Genomic DNA, 22,836 nt, shown 5'->3' on the forward strand with positions numbered 1-22,836 from the left:
AGATTCAAGCATGAGATATTCAAATCTTAAATGTTAGTTAATAAATATGAGATTTTTACCTAATTCCTGTTAAATCTAGCAAAATCGTATTGGAAAATGTCGTATAACCAAGATCCAGTAATATTTTCATAGTTGGATGAACAATGTGCAAATTAGCTAATATTTGACTTCTTGTCTGCACATAGCTAGAATGCCAAGGCTTAGAATAATCCAGTCCTCTGGAAAAGCAAAACACCGTATCAAGCAGAATTCAAACAATATACTCTAACTTTTAGGAAATAATAGTTATGACATGGAATTAATATTAAAGCGAGAAGAAGACTGGGAAATGTGGTCAGCGATCAAAGCTTTATGCATGTAATAAAAAGGCATCAAGATCTTGAAAGTGTATTATCGGCACACCTGGGTGGCTCAGTAGGTTAGGCGCCCAACTCTTGATTTCAGCTTAGGTCATTATCTCACCATTCGTGGGATTGAGCCCCGAGTCAGGTTCTCTGCTGACCACAGGGAGCCTGCTTAGAATTCTCTCTCCCTCTCTCCCTGCCCCTCCCCTGCTCACATGCGGCTTGCTCTCTCTCTCTCTCTCTCTCTCAAAATAAATAAATAAACATTAAAAAGACAGAGAGAGAGTGAGAGAGAAAGTGCATTATCTTCAGAGAGGACAGACTGATGGGCCAGGTACCCTGCTAACTTCCACTGTGCTCTGGCTCAGTTACCCTGGGTATGGGTAAACAAACTCAGGACTGGGAAGAGAGGAAGAAATCTGTCTGGTATACACCAGAGGTTACTTAAGGCCAAGTTGACCTATACATCCTTAAAGATTCCCCTGATTGTGTAAGCAACAAATAGACAAGTTCAGAGCAAGGATACACCGCAGTAGTGCTATTCTTCAGATGTATTCAAAATAGCTTCACAATTCTAGACTTAAATGTTAGATCAGCTTATTTTCAACCTGTTATCAAAACCTAGATGCAGGGGCATCTGGGTGGTGCAGTCGGTTGAGCGTCCGACTTCAGCTCAGGTCATGATCTCACAGTCCGTGAGTTCAAGCCCTGAGTCAGGGTCTGTGCTGACAGCTCACAGCCTGGAGCCTGCTTCGGATTCTGTGTCTCCCTCTCTCTCTGCCCCTCCCCTGCTCATGCTCTGTCTCTCTCTGTCTCAAAAATAAATAAAAACATTAAAAAAAATTTTTTTTAAACCTAGATGCAATACTGTTTTTAAAATAATTTACTCACACAGGGGATTCAGGTAAAGGGCCTCCTTCATCTTCAAGCCATTTAACCGGAGGTTTCACGAGAACACTCCTCACTAAAACACATACATGTATTAATATTTCTTGAAAACTCTCACAAGTCCTACTCAAACTTTCTAACTTTTCTTATTGGATAATATAGCTTATTGAGCATTAAAGTGAGTATGAGAAAAAAAATCCTTTATTTGAAAAAAAATCAAGTTGTTGGTACTATTTAGGTGTTACTTTAGGGGTGAATTCAGATACAGTAAAGCTTTAAGTTTCAGCTTTTTGCATTCTATCTACTCAAAGGCCACTTAAGAGAATTTATTCCAGGGGTTCCTGGGTGGCTTGGTCAGTTGGGCATCGGACTCTTGATTTTGGCTGAGGTCATGTCTTCATGGTTCCTGAGATCGAGCCATGCATAGGTCTCTGTGCTCACAGCATGGAGTTGCTTGGGATTCTCCCTCTCTCTCTCTCTCTCTCTCTCTCTCTCTCTGCCCCTCCCCTGCTTGCACGCTCTCTCTCTCTCTCTTTCTCTCACAAAATAAATAAACATTAAAAAAAACTTATGCCAATAAAAATTTCCAATATTAAATCCCTAATAAATTTCTTTATACACTAATACTTTTTTTTTTTTTTACAATCCGGTAAACAGTGTAACTACAACCATAAAGACAAAGAGAAAAATGAAAAAGCCCTTAGCTTATAAGCACAGGAAAAAAAAATTATACAAAGTTCCCTTAAATTACAAAGATTTTGACTAGATTATAAGCTCAAAATAAAAGCTTTAAATAAAAATAGTATGTAAGAAATACATACAGCTAAATATATAAATTATTCATTATTCATATTTCTACTTTTGATTGAAGGGGTGGGAAACAAAAGTAAAAGAAGCTTGGCATTTGTGAAATGCTACTTACCCAGATATCTCTTCATGCTTTTTTCAAAGTCACTTGACACCTCATTTATGAGACTTTCAACAAGTTTTTCTCTTTCTTTCCCTTCCTTTAAAGACTCAGGTATTAGCATTAACATGTGATCCAGCCATTCCTGCTGAATAGGCACCATAGGACTACTTTCTACACATTGCTTCATATAAATATAGTTGAACTGAGAATGTAATAAGAAAAAACTTAATGTTCTAAATGGTATATCAGTGTAACTCTGGTGCTCTGTCTTTTCAAGACAACATTTTTTTGGAATAGAAGTATTCTGAAAAATAACACGTTTTCAGAATAAAAACACTCGGAAGTATGAGCTGCAAAGAAACCATTTTTTCAAGTACTCAGTATATATTTATTAAATGAATAAGAACTGGAAATTGGGAGTAAGGCCTGGGCTAGGGAAGCTGGGCATGCCCACGTTATCCACTCTAACATCGAAATATTTGGCATTAATCCATTAAACAGTCAAAAATTAGTAAATATGCACCCAGCACAAAGGTACAAAGTCACAATTGATAAAATAGCCAAAAATGACAGGAAATAGTAGCAATAAATTATGCGTAGGTATTATTAAATATTTTAGAATATTAATCAAGTTGATTAATTTAAAGTATTATCAGGGTGTTTCCCCACCCACCCCAAATCTGCATTTTACACTTGAGAAAACTAATCTTGTCATTAACTCTTCACTCAAACCAGGGTTGGAGTTTAAGGTTTTCTGTATTAAAATACATATAACTGTTGGGGTTCCTGGGTGGCTCAGTTGGTTAAGCATCCTACTTCAGCTCAGGGCATGATCCCATAGTTCGTGAGTTCAAGCCCTGCATCGGGCTCTGTGCTGATAGCTCAGAGCCTGGTGCCTGCTACAGATTCTGTGTCTCCCTCTCTTTCTCTCTCTGCCCCTCCTCTGCTCATGCTCTCTCTCTCTCTGTATGTCAAAAATGAAAAAATGTTTAAAAAAATACATATAAATGCAGATTCATCAGAATCTTAAATATACAATAGAAATAAATAAGGTTATCTTTAATATTTAAGAGTGTACTATGAATTTAATATGCCAAATTTGTTGGGACTCTCTGAATAGGAACACAGTATTGTGGGTTTTTTTTTTATTTTTTTAACGTTTATTTATTTTTGAGAGAGACAGACAGACAGACAGAATCCAAAGCAGCCTCCAGCTGACAGCTCAGAGCCCAATGCAGGGCTTGAAACTGTGAGCCCTGAAATCATGACCTGAGCCAAAGTGGGATGCTCAACCGACTGAGCCACACAGGCACCCAAGGAATACAGTATTGTAAAACAAAAAATAGGGGCGCCTGGGTGGCTCAGTCAGTTAAGCATTCAACTCTTGATTTCAGCTCAGGCCATGATCTCATGGTTTATGAGATAGAGCCCAGAATTGGGCTCTGCACTGACAGCTTGGCGCCTGCTTGGGATTCTCTCTCTCCTTTTCTCTCTCTGCCCCTCCCCTGCTTGTACTCCCTCTCTTTCTCTCAAAATAAATAAATAAACATTTAAAAAACAAGGTTTTCACTGAATAATAGTTTTTAATTTTGATGAAATACAATTTATTGGGTTTTTTTTCTTTTATGGGTTATGCTTTTTGTGTCAGTCTGAAGACTCTGCTTAGCTCCAGGTTTGCTTCTAAATTTAAATAATCTCTACACCCAATGTGGGGCTTAAACTCACAACCCTGAGATCAAGAGTTGCATGACAGCAGCAAGCCCGATGTGGGGCTTGAACTCACGAACCAAACCATGAGATCATGACCTGAGCCAAAGTCTGACGCTTAACCAACTGAGCCACAAAGGTGCCCCTAAAAGTGTTTAGTTTTATGTTTTACATTTAAATCTGTGATCTAATTTTAGTAATTTTTGTACAAGGTGTGACATTTAGGCTGAGGTTTGAGGGGTTTTTTTTGTTGTTGTTTATTTGTTTTATTTTTTTATGGATGTCCAATTGCTCCACCCCATTTGTTGAAAACACTATCCTTCTTCTGTTGAATTAATTTTTGCACTTTGTCAAAAATTAGCTGGCTGTACTCATATAGGTCTACTTCTAGGCCATTTATTCCACGGATCCATGTGTCCAATTATTTAAAAGTAAAAGCATTTTTGAAAAGTCAGTGAGAAGTCTAGTGAAAGCAGTATTGAAGAAAATGTCCCTTGGATTTGGCAATTCATGGTCACTGGTGACATTAATGATGAAGAGGTGGAGTTCCTACATGCCAGATGACCAAGAGCAGTGGGTTCAGGAATGAAAGACTGTGTCATGCTCAGCTGCCTGTTTTAGACTGTAAGACACTAGAAGGCAAGAACTCTGGACAAAGAGTGAGGATGCTAAGTGCACACACACAGGTACATTCTGCAATTCACCCAACCTCATGTTAAATATTTATGAATGCTTTGTATCAGTTCTTGTATCTATTAAAGAGGCAAATACAGAGCCAAAGTCTCCAGAAAATTTGGGAGGGAGAAAGTGAAGGAAGAAGACCATAGAGAAAGAAAGAAAGAAAGAAAGAAAGAAAGAAAGAAAGAAAGAAAGAAAGAAAGAAAGAAGAAAGAAAGAAAAGGAAAGGAAATTTACAAGAGAAGAGAGAAAAGAAAAGAAAAGAAAAGAAAAGAAAAGAAAAGAAAAGAAAAAACTTAGAGTAGATAAAATTAGGTTCTCCCAAAGATCCTCAATACAGGGAGGTATCCTGAGCCCTTCATCCCCAACAGGAACTTGAAGAGACTTGGAAAGCCTGTACTCCCATCTGGGCACATGCTGCATGAATTTCTCTTTTGTGTAGACAGCTGCATAAGTTTCCATATCCTTTGCTGTTAAATACATTTTACATGTTATCATCTTCCACCAATTATACCACAGGCCCATGTTGTCACCCATGCAGTCCGTGCCATTTTTTAAAATCCAGCACCTACCATGTGTCAAGCACCCTCTGGATTCTCAATAAGTAATCATCATTATATCAATATCAGAACAATGAAAAGGGAAATGCATTTCCTTTATAACTGCAATTTTTCAATTTTTTCCCACTTTTTGAAATAGGAACTAAAACATTTACAACTAATTCTCAAATAACAAATGGCAACAAAAATATAATTCTTAAATCCCATATTTGTCATCCATGACATGTTTGTTCCTTTACAGAAAATTAAAATCTCAGTTTCTAAATATTTTTTCTCTTCTAGAAAGGGTCTTATTAGCAGGTGGTCTTAGAAGGAGCTACTTTGTAATAATTTCTTTGAACATTTTCAAAAAGAGAAATATAAAAAATTGAACTCACTCCTTTCTTTTTAATTTCACTGGTCATCTGTCAAAAGCAAACAAATAAGACATAATTAAATCAAGGAGAAAAAATTCTAAGTGATTTAAATGTACGTATTATTCTCTTAAAAATACTAGTTATGTTGAGATTGACTTAAAGTAAATAAGAATTAAAATTGTATAAGGACAAACTTTTTAAAGAGAAAACATAAACTTACAGTTAGAGGATAATCTGGCTCTGGTGTTGGCAGTGTTCTTTTATCCAGTGTTCTGTCTAAACTTCTTTTGGCTCCATCAATTCTGAAATTTATAGTTAAAAAATGTCTGACTCCAACATGATACCCTACATGGAAAACCCAAAAGACTTCCCCAAAAGGCTGCTAGAACTGATACATGAATTAAGCAAAGGTGCAGTGTACAAAATCAATGTACAGAAATCGGTTGCATTTCTATACATCAATAATGAAGCAACAGAAAGAGAAATCAAGAAATTAATCCCATTTACAATTGCACCAAGAACCATAAAATATGCAGGAATAAACCTAACCAAAGGTAGAAAAGATCTGTATGCTGAAAACTATAGAAAACTTATGAAGGAAATTGAAGAAGACACAAAGAAATGGAAAAACATTCCATGCTCATGGATTGGAAGAATAAATACTGTTAAAATGTCAATACTACCCAAAGCTATCTACACATTCAATGCAATCCCAATCAAAATTGCACTGACGTTGTCCTCAAAGCTAGAACAAACAATCCTAAAATTTGTATGGAACCACGAAAGACCCCAAATAGCCAAAGTAATATTGAAAAAGAAAACCATAGCGGGAGGCATCACAATCCCAGACTTTGGCCTCTACTACAAAGCTGTAATCATCAAGACAGTATGGTTTTGGCACAAAAACAGACACATAGACCAATGGAATAGAATAGAGAACCCAGAAGTGGACCCACAAAAGTATGGCCAACTAATCTTTGACAAAGCAGAAAAGACTATCCAATGGAAAAAAGACTGTTTCTTTAGCAAATGGTGTTGGGAGAACTGGACACCAACATCCAGAAGGATGACACTAGACCACTTTCTTACACCATACACAAAAATAAACTCAAAATGGATGAAATACCTAAATGTGAGACAGGAAACCATCATAACCCTAGAGGAGAAAGCAGGCAACAACCTCTTTGACCTCAGCCACAGCAACTTCTTGCTCAACACATCTACAAAGGCAAGGGAATTAAAAGCGAAAACGAACTATTGGGACCTCATCAAGATAAAAACTTCTGCAATGCAAAGGAAACGATCAACAACAAAACTAAAAGGCAACTGATGCAATGGGAAAAGATATTTATAAATGACATATCGGATAAAGGCTTAGTATCCAGGGGCGCCTGGGTGGCGCAGTCGGTTAAGCCTCCGACTTCAGCCAGGTCACGATCTCGCGGTCCGTGAGTTTGAGCCCCGCGTCAGGCTCTGGGCTGATGGCTCGGAGCCTGGAGCCTGTTTCCGATTCTGTGTCTCCCTCTCTCTCTGCCCCTCGCCCGTTCATGCTCTGTCTCTCTCTGTCCCAAAAATAAATAAACGTTGAAAAAAAAAATTTTTTTTTAAAGGCTTAGTATCCAAAACCTATAGAGAACTTACCAAACTCAACACCTGAAAAACAAATAATCCAGTAAAGAAATGGGCAAAAGACATGAATAGACACTTTTCCAAAGAAGACATCCAGATGTCCAACAGACACATGAAAAGATGCTCAACATCACTCATCATCAGGGAAATACAAATCAAAACTGCACTGAGATACCACCTCACACCAGTCAGAGTAGCTAAAATTAACAACTCAGGAAACAACAGAGGCTGGCGAGGATGTGGAGAAATGGGAACCCTCTTGCACCGTTGGTGGGAATGCAAACTGGTGTAGCTGCTCCGGAAAACAGTGTAGAGGTTCCTCAAAAAATTAAAAATAGAACTACCCTACGACCCAGCAATAATATCACTACTAGGAATTTATCCAGAGGATACAGGAGTGCTGATTCATAGGGGCACATGTACCCCAATGTTTACAGCAGCGCTTTCAACAATAGCCAAATTATGGAAAGAGCCTAAATGTCCATCAACTGATGAACGGATAAAGAAGATGTGGTTTATACATATATACAATGGAATACTACTTGGCAACAAGAAAGAATAAAATCATGCCATTTGCATCAATGTGGATGGAACTGGAAGGTATTATTCTAAATGAAATAAGTCAGTCAGAGGAAGACAGATATCATATGTTTTCATTCATATGTGGATCTTGAGAAACTTAACAGAAGACCATGGGGGGAAGGGAAGGGAAAAAATAGTTACAAACAGAGAGAGAGGGAAACAAACCCTAAGAAACTCTTAAATACAGAGAACAAACTGAGGGTTGATGGGGGTGTGGGGGAGAGGAGACAATGAGTGATGGGCATTGAGGAGGGTACTTGTTGGGATGAGCACTGGGTGTTGTATGTAACACGGGAATCTACCCCAAAAACCAAGAGCACACTGTACATACTGTATGTTAGCCAACTTGACAATAAATTATATTAAAAAAATAAATGCAATTGCTTATATATAACCCTTCAATAAATTCATGGCATCTGTTGGTGCTATTACTAAAAAAAATAATAATAATAAAATCATTAGCTATTAAAAAAATGTCTGACTCTCTTGAAGATAACATTAGAATATATTAAAACATTACAGTTTAAGAGTGTCTGGCTGGCTCAGTCGGTAGAGCATGTCACTCATGACCTTGGGGCCATTATTTGAACTGCAAGGGGGGATAGAGTTTACTTCAATAATAATAATAATGATAATAATAATAAGCATTACAATTTGAACATCTTTTCAATTATACTTAAAGAAGAGATATTCAATGGGGGGCGGGGGAGAGGGGAAAATGGTTGATGGGCATTGAGGAGGGCACTTGTTGGGATGAGCACTGGGTGTTATATGTAAGTGATGAGTCATGGGAATCTACCTCCGAAACCAAGAGCACGCTGTATACACTGTATGTTAGCTAACTTGACAATAAATTATATTTTTAAAAAAACAAGAGATATTCAAGAGTTCTTTATCTTACTGAATTTTTCTCTCTCTCCCTCTCTCTCTCTCTCTCTGTTTTTTTGAGAGAGAGAGCATGGGGGAGGGGAAGAGGGAGAGGGAGAGAGAGAAAATCTCAAGCAGGCTCCACACCCAGGGAGAGACAATCCCACAACCTTGGTATCATAACCTGAGCTAAAATCAAGAGTCAGTTGCTCAATCTACTGAGTCACCCAGGTGCCTCTGAATTTTCTATAAGAAACAAATCCTTAGTTTTCAAATTATTCATGTATACTGTAAAAGAATGAGACTAAAAGTAAAAATGAAATTTTTTTTCAAAAAAAACTTATGGACAAATTTTAAGTTAATCCTCATGTCTAGTGGGCCGTCATGTGTATTGTGCCTATTCAAATGCCACTCTGTCAGAGAAGCCTTATATTACCCCTTATATTAGGTAGCACTTCCTTCACTATCCAATCCTTTCATCCTCACCTTGCTTCATAGAACTTACCACTATTTGACATATTACATGCTGTAGATTGTTTTACTCATTGCCTTGTCTCTAAATGTCCAGAATAGTATTTGGCACACAGTAAGTACTCAATAAACAATTTGAATGTTGGAATTTATCATCTATAAAATATAATTTCCTCTTTAAATAAAGTTATATCATCATCTAATCCATCTGTCACCAAATATTTATTCAATGCTTATATTATGCAAGACACTCTACTGGGTTTTATTAAAGTATAACACCAATAGGAGCACCTGACTGGTGAGCTAGTGGTCAGATGCTGGTTGAGCATCTGACTCTTGGTTTCGGCTCAGGTCATGATTTCCCAGTTTGTAAATTGAATTCAAACCCCATGACTGGCTCTATGCTGACAGCACGGAGCCTGCTTGGGATTTTCTCTCTCCCTCTCTCTCTGCCCCTCTCCTGCTCAAGTGCCCTTGTGCTCTCTCTCTCGCTCGCTCTCTCTCTCTCAAAATAAAGACATCTTTTAAAAATATATATAACAACAACAAATCTCAAGGAATTTATAAACTGAAATGGTGAGGAGATAAAAACAGGTACCACATGAAAGGCATGGGACTCTGATGGTTCAGAGGAGGGGACAAGTTCACTTCTACCTGGAGGTATCTGTAAAGGCTACATGAACAAGTTGGCATTTACAATGAGCTTTAAATAAAAGAAAGGATTTCAGGTAGAGATGTAGTTTTCCTGGGTAGATGGATCTGAAACACAAGACTCTCCTGAGAAACAGGAAGGCAAGGGAATGATCAGAGGAAAAAACAGGGAGTAGTGGGAAGTTGTCTAATATGCTCAGAGGTTATGGGATCAGATGAAGATAAGTTTGGAGAAATGGACTGGAATATCCAAATAAGGGCCTCAAATAGCAGGTTTTTTAATTCAATAGGCAATGGGAGCTGCTGAGAGTTTTTGAGCATGGAAACATTTTTAGGAAGATAAATCTACTAGTTGGTAAAGGTTAATACACTGGAGAAGATGGCCAAAGCAGAGAATACAAGGAAAAGAAAAGAGACCTGAGAAAGAAGATTGGAGGATGCCAAGCATGACAGGAATGAGAAAAAAATCACAATTGAAGGAGGCAAAGATGTGGTCAGAGAGGCAGGTGGAGAACCAGAATGAATTTCAAGGAAAAGATGGCCACCAGAACCATAAACATAGATTGGTAAGCTCCAGAGAGACAAGGACCATGTCTGTTTTGTTCATTGCTCTATGCACAACACTTAGATAACGTCCATCAAAGTCAATAAATATCTGTGGAATGATCAGAATAGTGGATTTGGAAAAAACCTTGTATATCTAATTCAGTACCTTATTTGATACATGAATACTCTCAAAAACATCAAGTTGTACCCTGAGATGAGTGAGGGAGATGGCTTTCATCACTTTCTGAGGTAGCCCAATTTATTGTCAGCTAGTTTATTTTTAAATTGAGTTGTATCCTTGTAACTTTTATTCTCCAGAGCTATACACAAAGAGTCATATTTTTTTTTCTGTTGCCCTTCAAAACTTGATGGTACTCGTCCAGTTCTTTCAACTATTACTACCAATAAAAGTTACCACTTACTGTGAGCTTATTATGTTCTAGGCATTAGCTTAAGATCTGTAAGTACATGGATCTCCTTTAACTCTCATTAAATTCTAAGAGAAAAGCACTATTCTTATCTCCATCTTACAGATAGGAAGATGATGATAAGTAGTTATTTAACTTGCCAAATTCATGCATGGCTAATAAGCTGCAGAGACAGGGTACGAACCCAAGCCTGTGTGATGCCAGTCTATACTCCATTAAGCAAATCAGCCTCCTTTAAAGATGGGATAGTTTCAAAATTCCTCTCTCTTCTATGGTTGTTATGGTTTATCAACATCCCTCTGAAAGCGTGACCCCAGAACTACAGATGTTGTTTGATCAGTGCAGAGTGAAAATTTTCTACCATTCTAGAATTCTACATTTATTAAAGCAGCATAAGACTGAATTTGCTTTTTTTTTTTTTTAAGGTAGGCTCTATGCCCAATGTGGAACTTGAACTCTTGACTGCAAGATCAAGAGTCCCATGCTCTACCGACTTACCCAGCCAGGAACCCCTGAATTGGTTTTTTTGAGTAGCTTCATCTCCATGTTGAATCTTACTGAATCTGACTAAACTAAAATTCCAAAGGCGTTTTCACATGAAATAGAAAATATGGCTGGGATAACTTCATTCCTCTTTTCTTTATTAATCATCAGGGTGCCAGCCAGACTTCCTTTCATCCATCATTATTTCCCTGAGTAGCCTAGCTCTCAGTGATCCATACTTTCAAGGAATTTGCCTTATACTTTGGTATGCTAGCTGGCACTCGCTGACTTGCACTCTAATTATCCCAGCAAATATATGCCTGACCTCCTTGAGCTCATTATATAAGAAAAGCCATCCTTTAAGATAGCAACAGTTTCCTGGGGTGTGTTTTCTCCTACTGGCTATACATACAAAGAGTTGACAAGAATATACAAGTGAGCCTTTTCATTCCCTGCCTGTTTTTGCTTTGTATGTTGACAATCACAAACAAATAAATAAACAAAAATTGGATAATTTCAAAAGACTGTGTGAGAGATGCAGTGAAGGAGTACAGCGCAGTGAAAGAGAGAAAGGCTGGTCTAAATCAAGATGCAGATAGTGGCCAAGGAAGAAGTAACTCATTCCTGGGACTCTGGAAAGCTATAAAATGATTTTGTCTCAGCTAAGTGTTCCCAGACACTGGCCACAGGAGGGGCAGTTCGGCCCAAGATAACTTACATCCTGTCTCAGTCCTGGAACTCTATCAACAGACTTCACCCCATCTTCGACCCAGGGAAATCTCATCTCTATATCCTAATAGGTAGAGGTAGAAAGAGATGAAGAAACAAAATCCACAGTTTTCCAGGAAAAAAAAAAAAAAGTGTTTCTGGTATAAAAAACTTTAATTGCAAATGAATTTTCCCTAAATAAACAATGGCAATTCTAATCTCAGTATTAATAAAGCACTATGCTTAAGGCAATTTTGAGACACTATTTTTTTTTATTAAGCACCCAAATGAGAGAGGTACTACTTATATGTCTATACAAAGCATAGAGTTACGTTCCTCTTTTAAAAATTCATTTATTCAGGGTGCCTGGGTGGCTCAGTCGGTGGAGCAGTTGAGTGTCTGACTCTTGATTTCAGCTCAGGTCATGATCCCAGGGTGGTAGGATCGAGCCCTGTGCATCAGGCTCTGCACTGAGTGTGGAGCCCACTTAAGATTTTCTCTCTCTCTTTCCTTCTGCCCCTCTCCCCCACTCATGCTCTCTCTCTCTCAAATAAAAATACATATTTTTTATATATATTTTTTAAAAATTCATTTATTCACTCATTCAGTTCACCAACAATAACATGCCAGACACTGTGCTTTTTTGTTGAGATCTCTGCCCTTTTTTGAAATTTTTATTTATTTATTTATAATTTACATCCAAGTTAATTAGCATATAGTGCAATAATGGTTTTTTAAATTTATTTCTTTTTAATTTACTTCCAAGAGAGATCTCTGCCCTTAGACATGTGAAAGTAGAAGAGAGGAGCGACTAAGAAACAACAATACATTGTGTAGTTGAGGAAGTCATACTTCCTCAATCTATTTGCTGATTGACCCTTCTGCACTGAAGATTTAAATATAATTCCTTCTTTTTAATTTTTATTTAATTTTTAGTTAGTTAACATACAGTGCAATATTAGTTTCAGGCATAGAATTTAGTGATCCATTACTTACATACAACACCCAGTGCTCATCCCAACAAGTGCCCTCCTTAGTGCCCATCACCCATCTAACCCATCCCCCCACCCACCTCCCTCCATCAACCCTCAGTTTGTTCTCTGTTGTTAAGAGTCTCTTGAGATTTGTCTCCCTCACTCCTCCTTTTTTTCTCCCTTCTCATATATGTTCATCTGTTTTGTTTCTTAAATTCCACATATGAGTGAAATCATATGGTATGTCTTTCTCTGATTGGCTTATTTCTCTTAGCATAATACATTCTAGCTCCATCCTAGAAGCTTAGTTCTGGGCCTTCTTCTCCTCTCTGTTTGCTCTCTCTAGGTGATTTGAACTATTCCCCATAGCTTTAACAATTATCTACATTCTGTTGGTTCCCAAATTTGTATCTTTAGCCTAGATCTTTACTCTTATATATCCATCTGCCTACTTAACATATTTCCCCTTAGATGTCACATAAGCTCCTCAACTTCAAAAACTACCTCCCCAATCTCCTGGACCTCTGATTCTTTACAGATATAAACACTACCATCCACCTTGTTACCAAAGTCAATCCAATAGCAAGTTCTACTGATTCTGGATCCAAACATATCCCCTGCAAATTTAGTTCTCTCCTCCTGCCCTGTTTCCAGCCTTATCAAACCACTGTAAGCTCTCATCTCTGCTACTACAAAAGCATCCCACCTGGTCTCCTTGTTTCCTACTACTCTCGCTTTCTCCCTTTCCCCACTTCAGTCTATTCTTAATAGCCAGAGTGAATTTCATATCATGTCCCAGTTTAAAACATTTCAATGGCTTCCATTGTACTTAAAGTGGAATCTGAATTCATTATCATGGCTTACAAAACCTTTCACAATCTGCCCCCACCTTTCTCTCCACCTTTACCTGGTATCACTCTTCCCCAGGCCCGATACTCTAGTGACCCTGGCCTTTGTCAGTTCCCAGGACATGCGAAAGCATTCATATACCAGGACTTTGAATGCTTGCTATCTCCTTTGCTAGAGTGCTGTTCTCATGTTTATTTAAATGAAAAACTTCCTATTCTTAAGAGCGCCTGGGTGACTCAGTCAGTTAAGCGGCTGAGTTCGGCTCAGGTCATGATCTTGCATGATTTGTGAGTTCAAGCCCCATGTCAGGCTCTGTGCTGACAGCTCAGAGCCTGGAGCCTGCTTCAGATTCTGTGTCTCCCTCTCTCTCTGCCCCTCCTCTGCTCACACTCTGAGTCTCTCTGTCTCTCAATAATAAATAAATGTTAAAAAAAATTTTTTTAACCAAAAAACAAAAAACTTCCTATTCTTTAGATTTCTACTTAAATATCATCTCCACAGAACTTTCCTGTGATGTTCCTAGAACACCTTCCCTCTCTATCTCACAATCTCATATCTTCACAGTGCTCAACATCACTTAAAAGGTTAACATACTCTTTTTGTTTGTTTGTTTGTTTGTTTTTAAATGTTTACTATGTCTCCTCCCACTAAAATATAAGCATCTTAAAGACTCCCTTTTGGGGGCGCCTGGGTGGCGCAGTCGGTTAAGCGTCCGACTTCAGCCAGGTCACGATCTCGCGGTCCGTGAGTTCGAGCCCCGCGTCAGGCTCTGGGCTGATGGCTCGGAGCCTGGAGCCTGTTTCCGATTCTGTGTCTCCCTCTCTCTCTGCCCCTCCCCCGTTCATGCTCTGTCTCTCTCTGTCCCAAAAATAAAAAAATAAAAACGTTGAAAAAAAAAAAATTAAAAAAAAAAAAAAAAGACTCCCTTCTGTTGTATTCTCTATGGTCTCCCTAGTAACAAGCACAATGTCTGTGTAACAGTTGGTAGTTAATATCTACTAAATAAATTGATGCAAAAGAAATACATAATAAAAATTAAAGCTGTACAAAGGGGATTAGGAAACAGCTTTCCAGAGGAGATGATCCATAAAGTAAGCCTTGAAGAACTAGTATAAATATTCAGGCAGACAAATATTTTCCAGTGAAGGAAATTGCAGGGAGCAATTATGAAATTTATTTTTTCACTAAACTGTGAAAAATATACTCCTGGAACTGCAAGTAGTTCAACATAACAACGGAAGACGATGAAAGGTTTTGGAGTAAGATCAATATGTAACTCCTAAGGCACCTTGTTCTTTATTCTCTAAGTGAACTAAAACATTGAGTAGACCTACATTTATAAACTAGAGGTGATAAGAATAGTACCTATTTTATAGGGTAGTTGTGAGAAATACAGGTGAAGTGATAAAAAAAACAATGCTTAGAATAAGCAGTGATTAGCACAATCACTATATGAACTATAGATACAGTGACATATATATGTATAACATATATATTAGATACACAGATATAGTCGCTATATATAGTGACATATAAGATATATACAATAGTGATATATAACATTAACTTTGTGATTATTTTTTAAATTGTTTCCCTAACTGAACATTTGCCCCTTAACAACCTACATAGTTAAATTTTTTTTTATGAGAATATGAACACTAATTATTTCACTTGAATTCCAAAGAATTATTTACCAATATGCCACTTACACTAACTGATTAATTGTCTTCTGCTGCTCCTTATATCTTCTGTAATTCAGCAGTTTACTTTGTGCTGGTGTATCAACACCTATGTTTTCAGGGGGGCGCACAATAGGAGGCAACTTCAAGTTCAGAGCTTCCTTTTCTGCTGCAATGACAGCTTTGTTTCCATCTGACATTTTGGTCTCCTAAAGATTAAAATACTTTATACTCTGAGGAGAAAAGGCCTATAAAGCAGTTATTGTAAATGTTAGCCTCGATATACTCATAGCATATCTTAGATATCAATTCCAAAAATTCCAGACCTTTTGAGATCTTCCTCCCAAGTTTGGTGTTAGTTTAAAGAATGACAGTTGAGGTAACTGGGAGGGATTCCTGTTACAGCTCCACATCCCACTTGCTACGAAGAAATGAATCCAGTCACTTCCCAGTTAGGGTTTCGGTTTCCCCCAGGATGAAATTGAGGAACTGGATTAGACACTCTCTAAATACCCCTTCAGTTCTAAAATCCTGGGTTCAAATTGTTCTCTAAAATGCAAACCACCACCACCACCACCACCACCACCACCACCACTGCTAAAAAATCCAGTGGTTCAGGTATAATCCCTCTCCCAAAGAAGCTGATGCTTGACATCATTAAGATTTTTAAACATCAATATTCTTAGTCTTGCTCCTTCCTAGGAAGTGATACGGTGGCCAAGCAACAACAGGCATACTTAACGCACAAGAAATCTAAAATGTCATGTAAATGTTGAACAATTAACTGTGATACCAGCTGTTTTTGCCGTCAACGCCCACAGAATGTGCAGATTCCTGCCTTGAAAAAGAGAGTATTTCTGTCGGCACCCAGTTAGAGACCTTCGGCTCTGGGAGAAGAGGGAAGAGAAAAGCTGAGGACAAGAAGTACCTATCTGATTGCTTTTCACCACTTCCCAGCTGCGCAGGCGAGAGGCAAACGGTTCAGTTACTTCGTTTCTTCTCTGGTGAAAGGAAGAGGAAAAACAAAGTGTGAAACCTCTGGGAATCCCACCGCTCGGGAAGAGCTGGGCCGTCGCCTGTAGCGTACAAACAAAGTTGTCGCCATGGAAACTGTCGCGGTTGCGGCTGGAGAGACTGGGTAGAGGTTGCCTGGAGAGGGCACATGCTCAGCTGCAACAGACTAGGATCACCTGTCACAATAATTCATTACTCAGTTCGTTACTAATTAATCACGAATGGAGGGTGAGTGAATGAGATTTTTTTTACCTGTCTTCCCTTGGAACGGGTCCAGGGAATCAGGATCTTCAAGTTGTGGAAACCTGCAAGACTGGAAATTTGGATGTGTTGGAAAATAGGATTATGTACACACTCGCTCTCACAGGAGGATCAAGTCTTCTAGCGTCCCCACAGTGACTTCACTGTAAATAATCAGCAATACAGGTTAGTTTGTTTCTATATTTGATATTTGTTTATACAGCACTTTTCTTTCAGGAAATCCTTCATAAAAAAGGTTACAGTGTGCCAATTTTGCGTGTATGCTTGGATATAGAAACGTGAAACTTTGCTATTTGAGGCTGCACAATGGATACTCCATCTAAATGATAATAGCCTACACAAACATCATGTGCATAAATAAAATTGGGGGGTAAGTCCTGGTGGTATATTGATGGCATATTCATTCAACAAATATTTGAGCATCTTTTATGTTCTAGTAATGTAAAGAATTGTTTTTAGAGTACAGCCTAACTTGTATGTCTGGCACACAGCAGGTCCTCTGAAAACATGCAGGTGAGTGAATGAACAGGTTAAATATCCTTGTAGCTTGTAATAGGAAACTGTCTTCCTGTAGAAAACAAAATACTTATATAAATATGTGATTTTTTTTTTTTTGACATTTGCTTAAGCTAAACTAAAGCTGTGGACTTAAGAGAAGATAGCAGTCTTTTGTATTATACCCACATCTTCTCCCAGTTATTCAATCAAACACTATTCTAGTGCTGCACTAAAGAGATTTTGCAAGTACAATTCAAATCCCTAATAAAGTGATGTTAAACTAGAGACAGTATCTGTGTGGGTCTGACTTAATCAGTGGAAATCCTTTCAAAGAGAAGGTTTAGGCATGCACTGAGTCAGACTCTTAACAAGCAGTTAGGTTTATAATTGCTCTCTCCTGTCTGGATGTTTCCTTCCTGACAGCCTGCCCTATAGATGTTGGACTTGCTTAACCAGTCCCCACAATTGCATAAGCTAATTCCTTGTAATAAATCCATATATACACATATACATACATATGGATGTATATAAGGGATATATAACATCTGGTTCCACTTCCCTCATTAAACCCTAATACAATGCATATCTTTTTTTAAGCAGCTTTATGGAGGTATAATTTATACACTGTAAAACTTACCATTTTAAAGTATATAATTCAATGCTATTTCCTAGTTGTAAACATTTAATTTTAAAAAAATATTTTATGTTTTAAGTAATCTCTACACCCAGTGGGGCTTGAACTTACAACCTTTAGATCAAGAGTCGCATGCTCTACTGACTGAGCTAGTCTGATGCCCCCAACAATGATTTTTTTAGCAAATGTAGAGAGTTGTACAACCATTACCAAGATTCAGATCAAAAACATTTCCATCACTGCACAAAGTTCCCTTGGGCTCATATGCAGTCAATCTCCACTCCCACATCCAGCCCAGGCAACCACTGATTTGCTTTTGGCCTCTAAAGATTTACAATTTCTGAAATTTTCATATAAGTGGAATAAAAAATTATGTAGTCTTTTGTGTCTGGCTTCTTCCACTTAATGATAATATGTTTGAGATTCATCCAAGTGTAGTATGTAACAAAAGTTCATTTTCATTGCTGAATAGTCCTCCATTATATATATATGTCATATTTGGTTTATCCATTCACCAGTTGATGGATATTTGGATTGATTCCAGTTTGGAGCTATTATAAATAACCGTGACATTCACGTACGGGTGTGTGGATGAACATACATTTTCACTTCTCATCAGTAGAAACCTAGAGTGGAATTACTGTGTTGAATGGTAAGGCTATGTTTAACCTTTTAAGAAACTGTCAAACTGTTTTCCAAAGTGGCTAAAAGATTTTATATTCCTACCAGCAATATATAAGGGGTCCAATTTCTCCATATCCTTGCCAACACTTGGCATCATGTATTTTTTTTTTATTACAGCCATTCTAGGGAGCACATTGTGGTATCTTGTGTTTTTAATTTGCATTTCCCTAAATACTAATGATGTTGAACATTTTTTCATATGCTTATTATCCACTAACATATCTTTTTTTGGTGAAATGTCTATTCATACCTTTCATCCATTTTAAATTGGATTATTTAACTTTTTTATCAGTTGTAAGAGTTCTTTATATTCTAAATACAAGTCCTTTATCAGATAATTTGCAAACACATTCTCTTGGTCTATAGCTTATCTTTTCATATTCTTAATGATGTCTTTTGAAGAGCAAGTCTTTAATCTTTTATAAAATCAAACTCAAGATACTTTTTTTCTTTATGGGTCATGCATTTGAGGTTATGATCTATGAAAGACAAGGTCATGAAGATTTTCTCCTATGTTTTCCTCTAAGTTTAGGTTTTATATTTAGATCTATGATCTATTTACAGTAAATTTCTATATTTGGTGAGAGGTATGGATCCAAATTCATTTTTTTTTTTGCATGTAGATATATAATTGTTCCAGTATCATTTTTTTAAAAAGTTGTCTTTTCCCCACTGAATTGCCTTGGCATGTTTGTTGAAAAAGAATTGACGACAAAAAAGGGAAGGAAGGAAGGAAGGAAGGGAGGGAGGGAGGGAGGGAGGGAGGGAGGGAGGGAGGGAGGAAGGAAGGAAGGAAGGAAGGAAGGAAGGAAGGAAGGAAGGAAGGAATTGACCATTATGTAAGGGTTTATTTCTAGACACTCAATTCTGTTCCATTGATCTACATGTCTATTTTTATACCAATGCCACACTGTCTTGATTACTGCAGCTTTATTAAGAATGGTTATAGTTTTAAAATTGGGTAGTGTCAGTCCTTCAATTTTGTTCTTTTATAGAAAGTAGTGATTTTAACTCTTCTACGTCCTTTGCATTTCCATATAAATATTAGGATCGGTTTGTCAATCTGCAAAACAGCCAGCTGGGATTTTAATAAAACTTTTGCTTTGAAAAAAAAAAGTTATCTATATATATATAATTTGCAGCTTAAAATTCCTCCTTAAAAACTCTATTTCTTAGTCTGAGGGTTAGAAATATTATTTATGAGAGCAGATTTTATTTCACAAGGCCTTGATTATTTAAAAGCGCTTATGGACATGACACCAAAGTGTGATTCTCTAATACTATACAAAACGTTTCTTCCACTTATTAAATGTTGAACATGCTAAGAGAACTTCTGAGACTAACTTACTATGCTTTATACTATGCATTATTCCTTTCAAAATTAAAAATGGGATAGCACAGAAATGAGTCCATATGCGTAAGTTCTTTATGGAGCGAAATTGCATATACCTTATATTAAATTATATAACTATATCATATATTACATATACTGTGCTATATAGTAAAAGTATATATAATAATATAACCATTATATATCACAATAACTTTTAAAATAAAAGAAATACTTAGCACTGTTGGTGGGAACGTAAAATGATACAACCACTACAGAACACAGTATTCAGATTCTTCAAAAAACTAGAAATACAACTACCTTATGATCCAGCAATTCCACTTCTGGGTGTGCACCTAAAGGAAACAGAATCACTATCTGCACCCTCCTGTTCACTGCAACATTACTTACAATAGCCAAGACATGGAAACAACCTAAGTGTAAGTGTCCATCGAAGAATAAATGGATAAAGAAAATGTGATATAGAAAGACAGATATATAGATATTAGAACACTATTCAGCAATAAAAAACGGAAATCCTGGGGTCGCCTGGGTGGCTCAGTCGGTTGAGCATCAAGACGTCAGCTCAGGTCATGATCTCACAGTTCGTGAGTTTGAGCCCCATATTGGGCTCAGTGCTGACAGCCGAGCCTACTTTGGGTTCTATGTCTCCCTCTCTCTCTCTGCCCCTTCCCAGCTCATTCTCTCTCTCCCTCTCTCTCTCCCTCTCTCAAAAATAAACATTGAAAAAATTTTTTAAATTTTTTTAACGTTTATTTATTATTGAGAGACAGAGAGAGACAGAGAGTGAGCAGGGGAGGGGCAGAGAGAGGGAGACACAGAATCTGAAGCAGATTCCAGGCTCTGAGCTGTCCACACAGAGACTGACATGGGCTCGAACTCACAAACCGTGAGATCATGACCTGAACCGAAATCTGAGGCTTAACTGACTGAGCCACCCAGGCACCCCAACACTGAAAATATTAAAAAAAAAAAAAAGGAAATCCTGCCATCTGTAACAACATGGATAGACATTGAGGGCATTAAAAGACAAATACTGTATGATCTCACTTATATGTAGAGTCTTAAAAAAAAAAAAAAAAACTGAACAGATTGGTGGTTGCCAGAGGCAAGGGGAGGGTGGAGAGAAGGGAGATGAAGGAAACAGGTGAGATGGTGAAAAAGGTAAAAACTTCCAGTTATAAGATAAACAAGTTATGGGGATATAATGTGAACCATGGTGACAATAGTTAACAATATTCTACCATATATTTGAAAGTTGCTAAGAGAGTAGATCTTAAAAGTTCTCATCACAAGAGAAAAAAGTATAACTGTGAGGTGATGGATGTTAACTAAACTTTTGTGGTAGGTAATTATACACATGTATCATCAAATCATCATGTTGTATACCTTGGACTAATGCAGTGTTATAGGTCATTAATAGCTCAATAAAACTGGAAAAACAATTTTTTTAAGTTAAAGAAACAAATAGAGGGGCACCTGGGTGGCTCAGTTGGTTACACAGCCGATTTTGGCCCAGCTCATGATCTCGTGGTTCCTGAATTCAAGCCCCATGTAGGGTTCTCTGCTATCAGCATGGAGCCCTGCTTCAGATCCTCTGTCCCCACCCCCTCCGCCCCTCTCTTGCTCTCTCTCTCACTCTCAAAAATAAACATTTAAAAAAACTTAAAAAAAAATAAAGGAACAAATAGAGATTGGTCCCTTAAACAAAAGCAAATGAAAGTTATCAGATTTTGAATACATAAGGAAGTAGCAGATTACCCTGAAGTAATAGCACCAGGTACTACTTAAAATTTCTAAGTACTATCACTCAAAACTACAGTATCATGTTGACCTTAAGTAAAAAAAGATAAAAGTATATTATAAATTATATTGTTAGCTACCAATGTTATTAACCAAATGACAAGAAACTAGTCTTCACATGGTAATCTTTGCAGATATAAGTAACAAGAAAAGTCCATCAACCATAAGTTTTCATTAGTGAAAGTTAGCCTGTATTCCTTGGTATAGACTGAAAATGGATGAATACAATGATTTTTATTAGCTGCTTCTCCTTTTGGTATCAGGGTATTGGTTCAGCCTTCTGATCTCAATTTTTAATTATATAATTATAATGCATATAATTTAAAAGTTTTTTTAAGTTTATTTATTTATTTTGAGAGGCGGGGGTTGGGCAGAAAGAGAAGGACAGAGAGAGAATCCCAAGCAGGTTCCACACTGTCAGAGTGGAGCCTGATGCAAGGCTCGAACCCACAAACTGTGAGATCATGACCTGAGCTTAAAGCACGAGTTGGAGGCTTAACTGACTGAACCACCCAGGCACCCCGATAATGTATATATGTGTATAATTATGCTATAATTTAGCCTCATAAAAAGAGAGCTTCAAATACACCATTTATTATGTATTATTTTCAAATCTGCTGAGTTCAAAACAAGTTTTATTTTTCTTTTATTATTATTATTATTTTTTTTTTTTGGTGGAAAAAAAGTGATTTTATTAAAGCACAGGGACAGGACCCATGGGCAGGAAGAGCTGCCTCAAATCAAATTTTCTATAGGAGGCTGTGATACTTTGAGACACTTTCTCTTGAAAGAACTGACAAAAGACAGTGACAGTGTAGCTGGAGCACCGGAGTGCAAGAGCACCAGGCTCTGGGAGTCCCAAACAGACCAGGTTTGGTCACTCGCCCCAGACAAACTCCAAAGGCAGAGAGATGAGTGGCGGGGAAACAAGTATCTATTTCACTGAGGCCAACAACGGGAAGACAGTGGCCTCAAAGCCAGTCTCCAAAGTGCTGAAAATAATTGAAAGTGTGCATAAGGAAAATGTGGGCAAAGGTCAGTGGGTACCTGCAGGCAGGTAGTAAAGACCGGGTGGTTCATTGTCACAGGGCAGGTCTTGCTGCCTCGGGGCAATCTTTATTGCTCAAGGGGGTAGTTTTGGTACCCATCACAAGATGCACTGCCTGCAGGGTCTTTTGCCTGAGTTAGAAGCTGGAAAGAAGAATGTAATCAATTAGAAAGTTTGAGGTCAAAATGGAGGTATTTGAAGTCGTCTTTCAAAAAGAGGAAGGTACTGAACCA

At 37.6% G+C, this 22,836-nt stretch overlaps 1 protein-coding gene across 3 annotated transcripts in view; it reads right to left on the minus strand.

The window, feature by feature from the left end:
• Positions 1 to 16,395, minus strand: part of DNAH12 (dynein axonemal heavy chain 12) — a 217,664-nt gene extending 201,269 nt beyond the window's left edge. For all 3 annotated transcript variants that reach the window (XM_030307072.1, XM_032592325.1, XM_030307080.1), the window contains exons 1-7: positions 16,239 to 16,395; positions 15,341 to 15,519; positions 5,664 to 5,745; positions 5,465 to 5,491; positions 2,155 to 2,344; positions 1,236 to 1,308; positions 60 to 218 (exon numbers count right to left, since the gene is read on the minus strand). In XM_030307072.1, the coding sequence (XP_030162932.1) occupies positions 60 to 218; positions 1,236 to 1,308; positions 2,155 to 2,344; positions 5,465 to 5,491; positions 5,664 to 5,745; positions 15,341 to 15,510 (701 nt within the window). In that variant the 5' untranslated portion in view covers positions 15,511 to 15,519; positions 16,239 to 16,395. The remainder of the gene's footprint in view (positions 1 to 59; positions 219 to 1,235; positions 1,309 to 2,154; positions 2,345 to 5,464; positions 5,492 to 5,663; positions 5,746 to 15,340; positions 15,520 to 16,238) is intronic.
• Positions 16,396 to 22,836: the final 6,441 nt, after the last annotated feature.

The sequence above is a fragment of the Lynx canadensis genome, chromosome A2, assembly GCF_007474595.2.
Source record: "Lynx canadensis isolate LIC74 chromosome A2, mLynCan4.pri.v2, whole genome shotgun sequence".
Taxonomy (NCBI): domain Eukaryota; kingdom Metazoa; phylum Chordata; class Mammalia; order Carnivora; family Felidae; genus Lynx; species Lynx canadensis.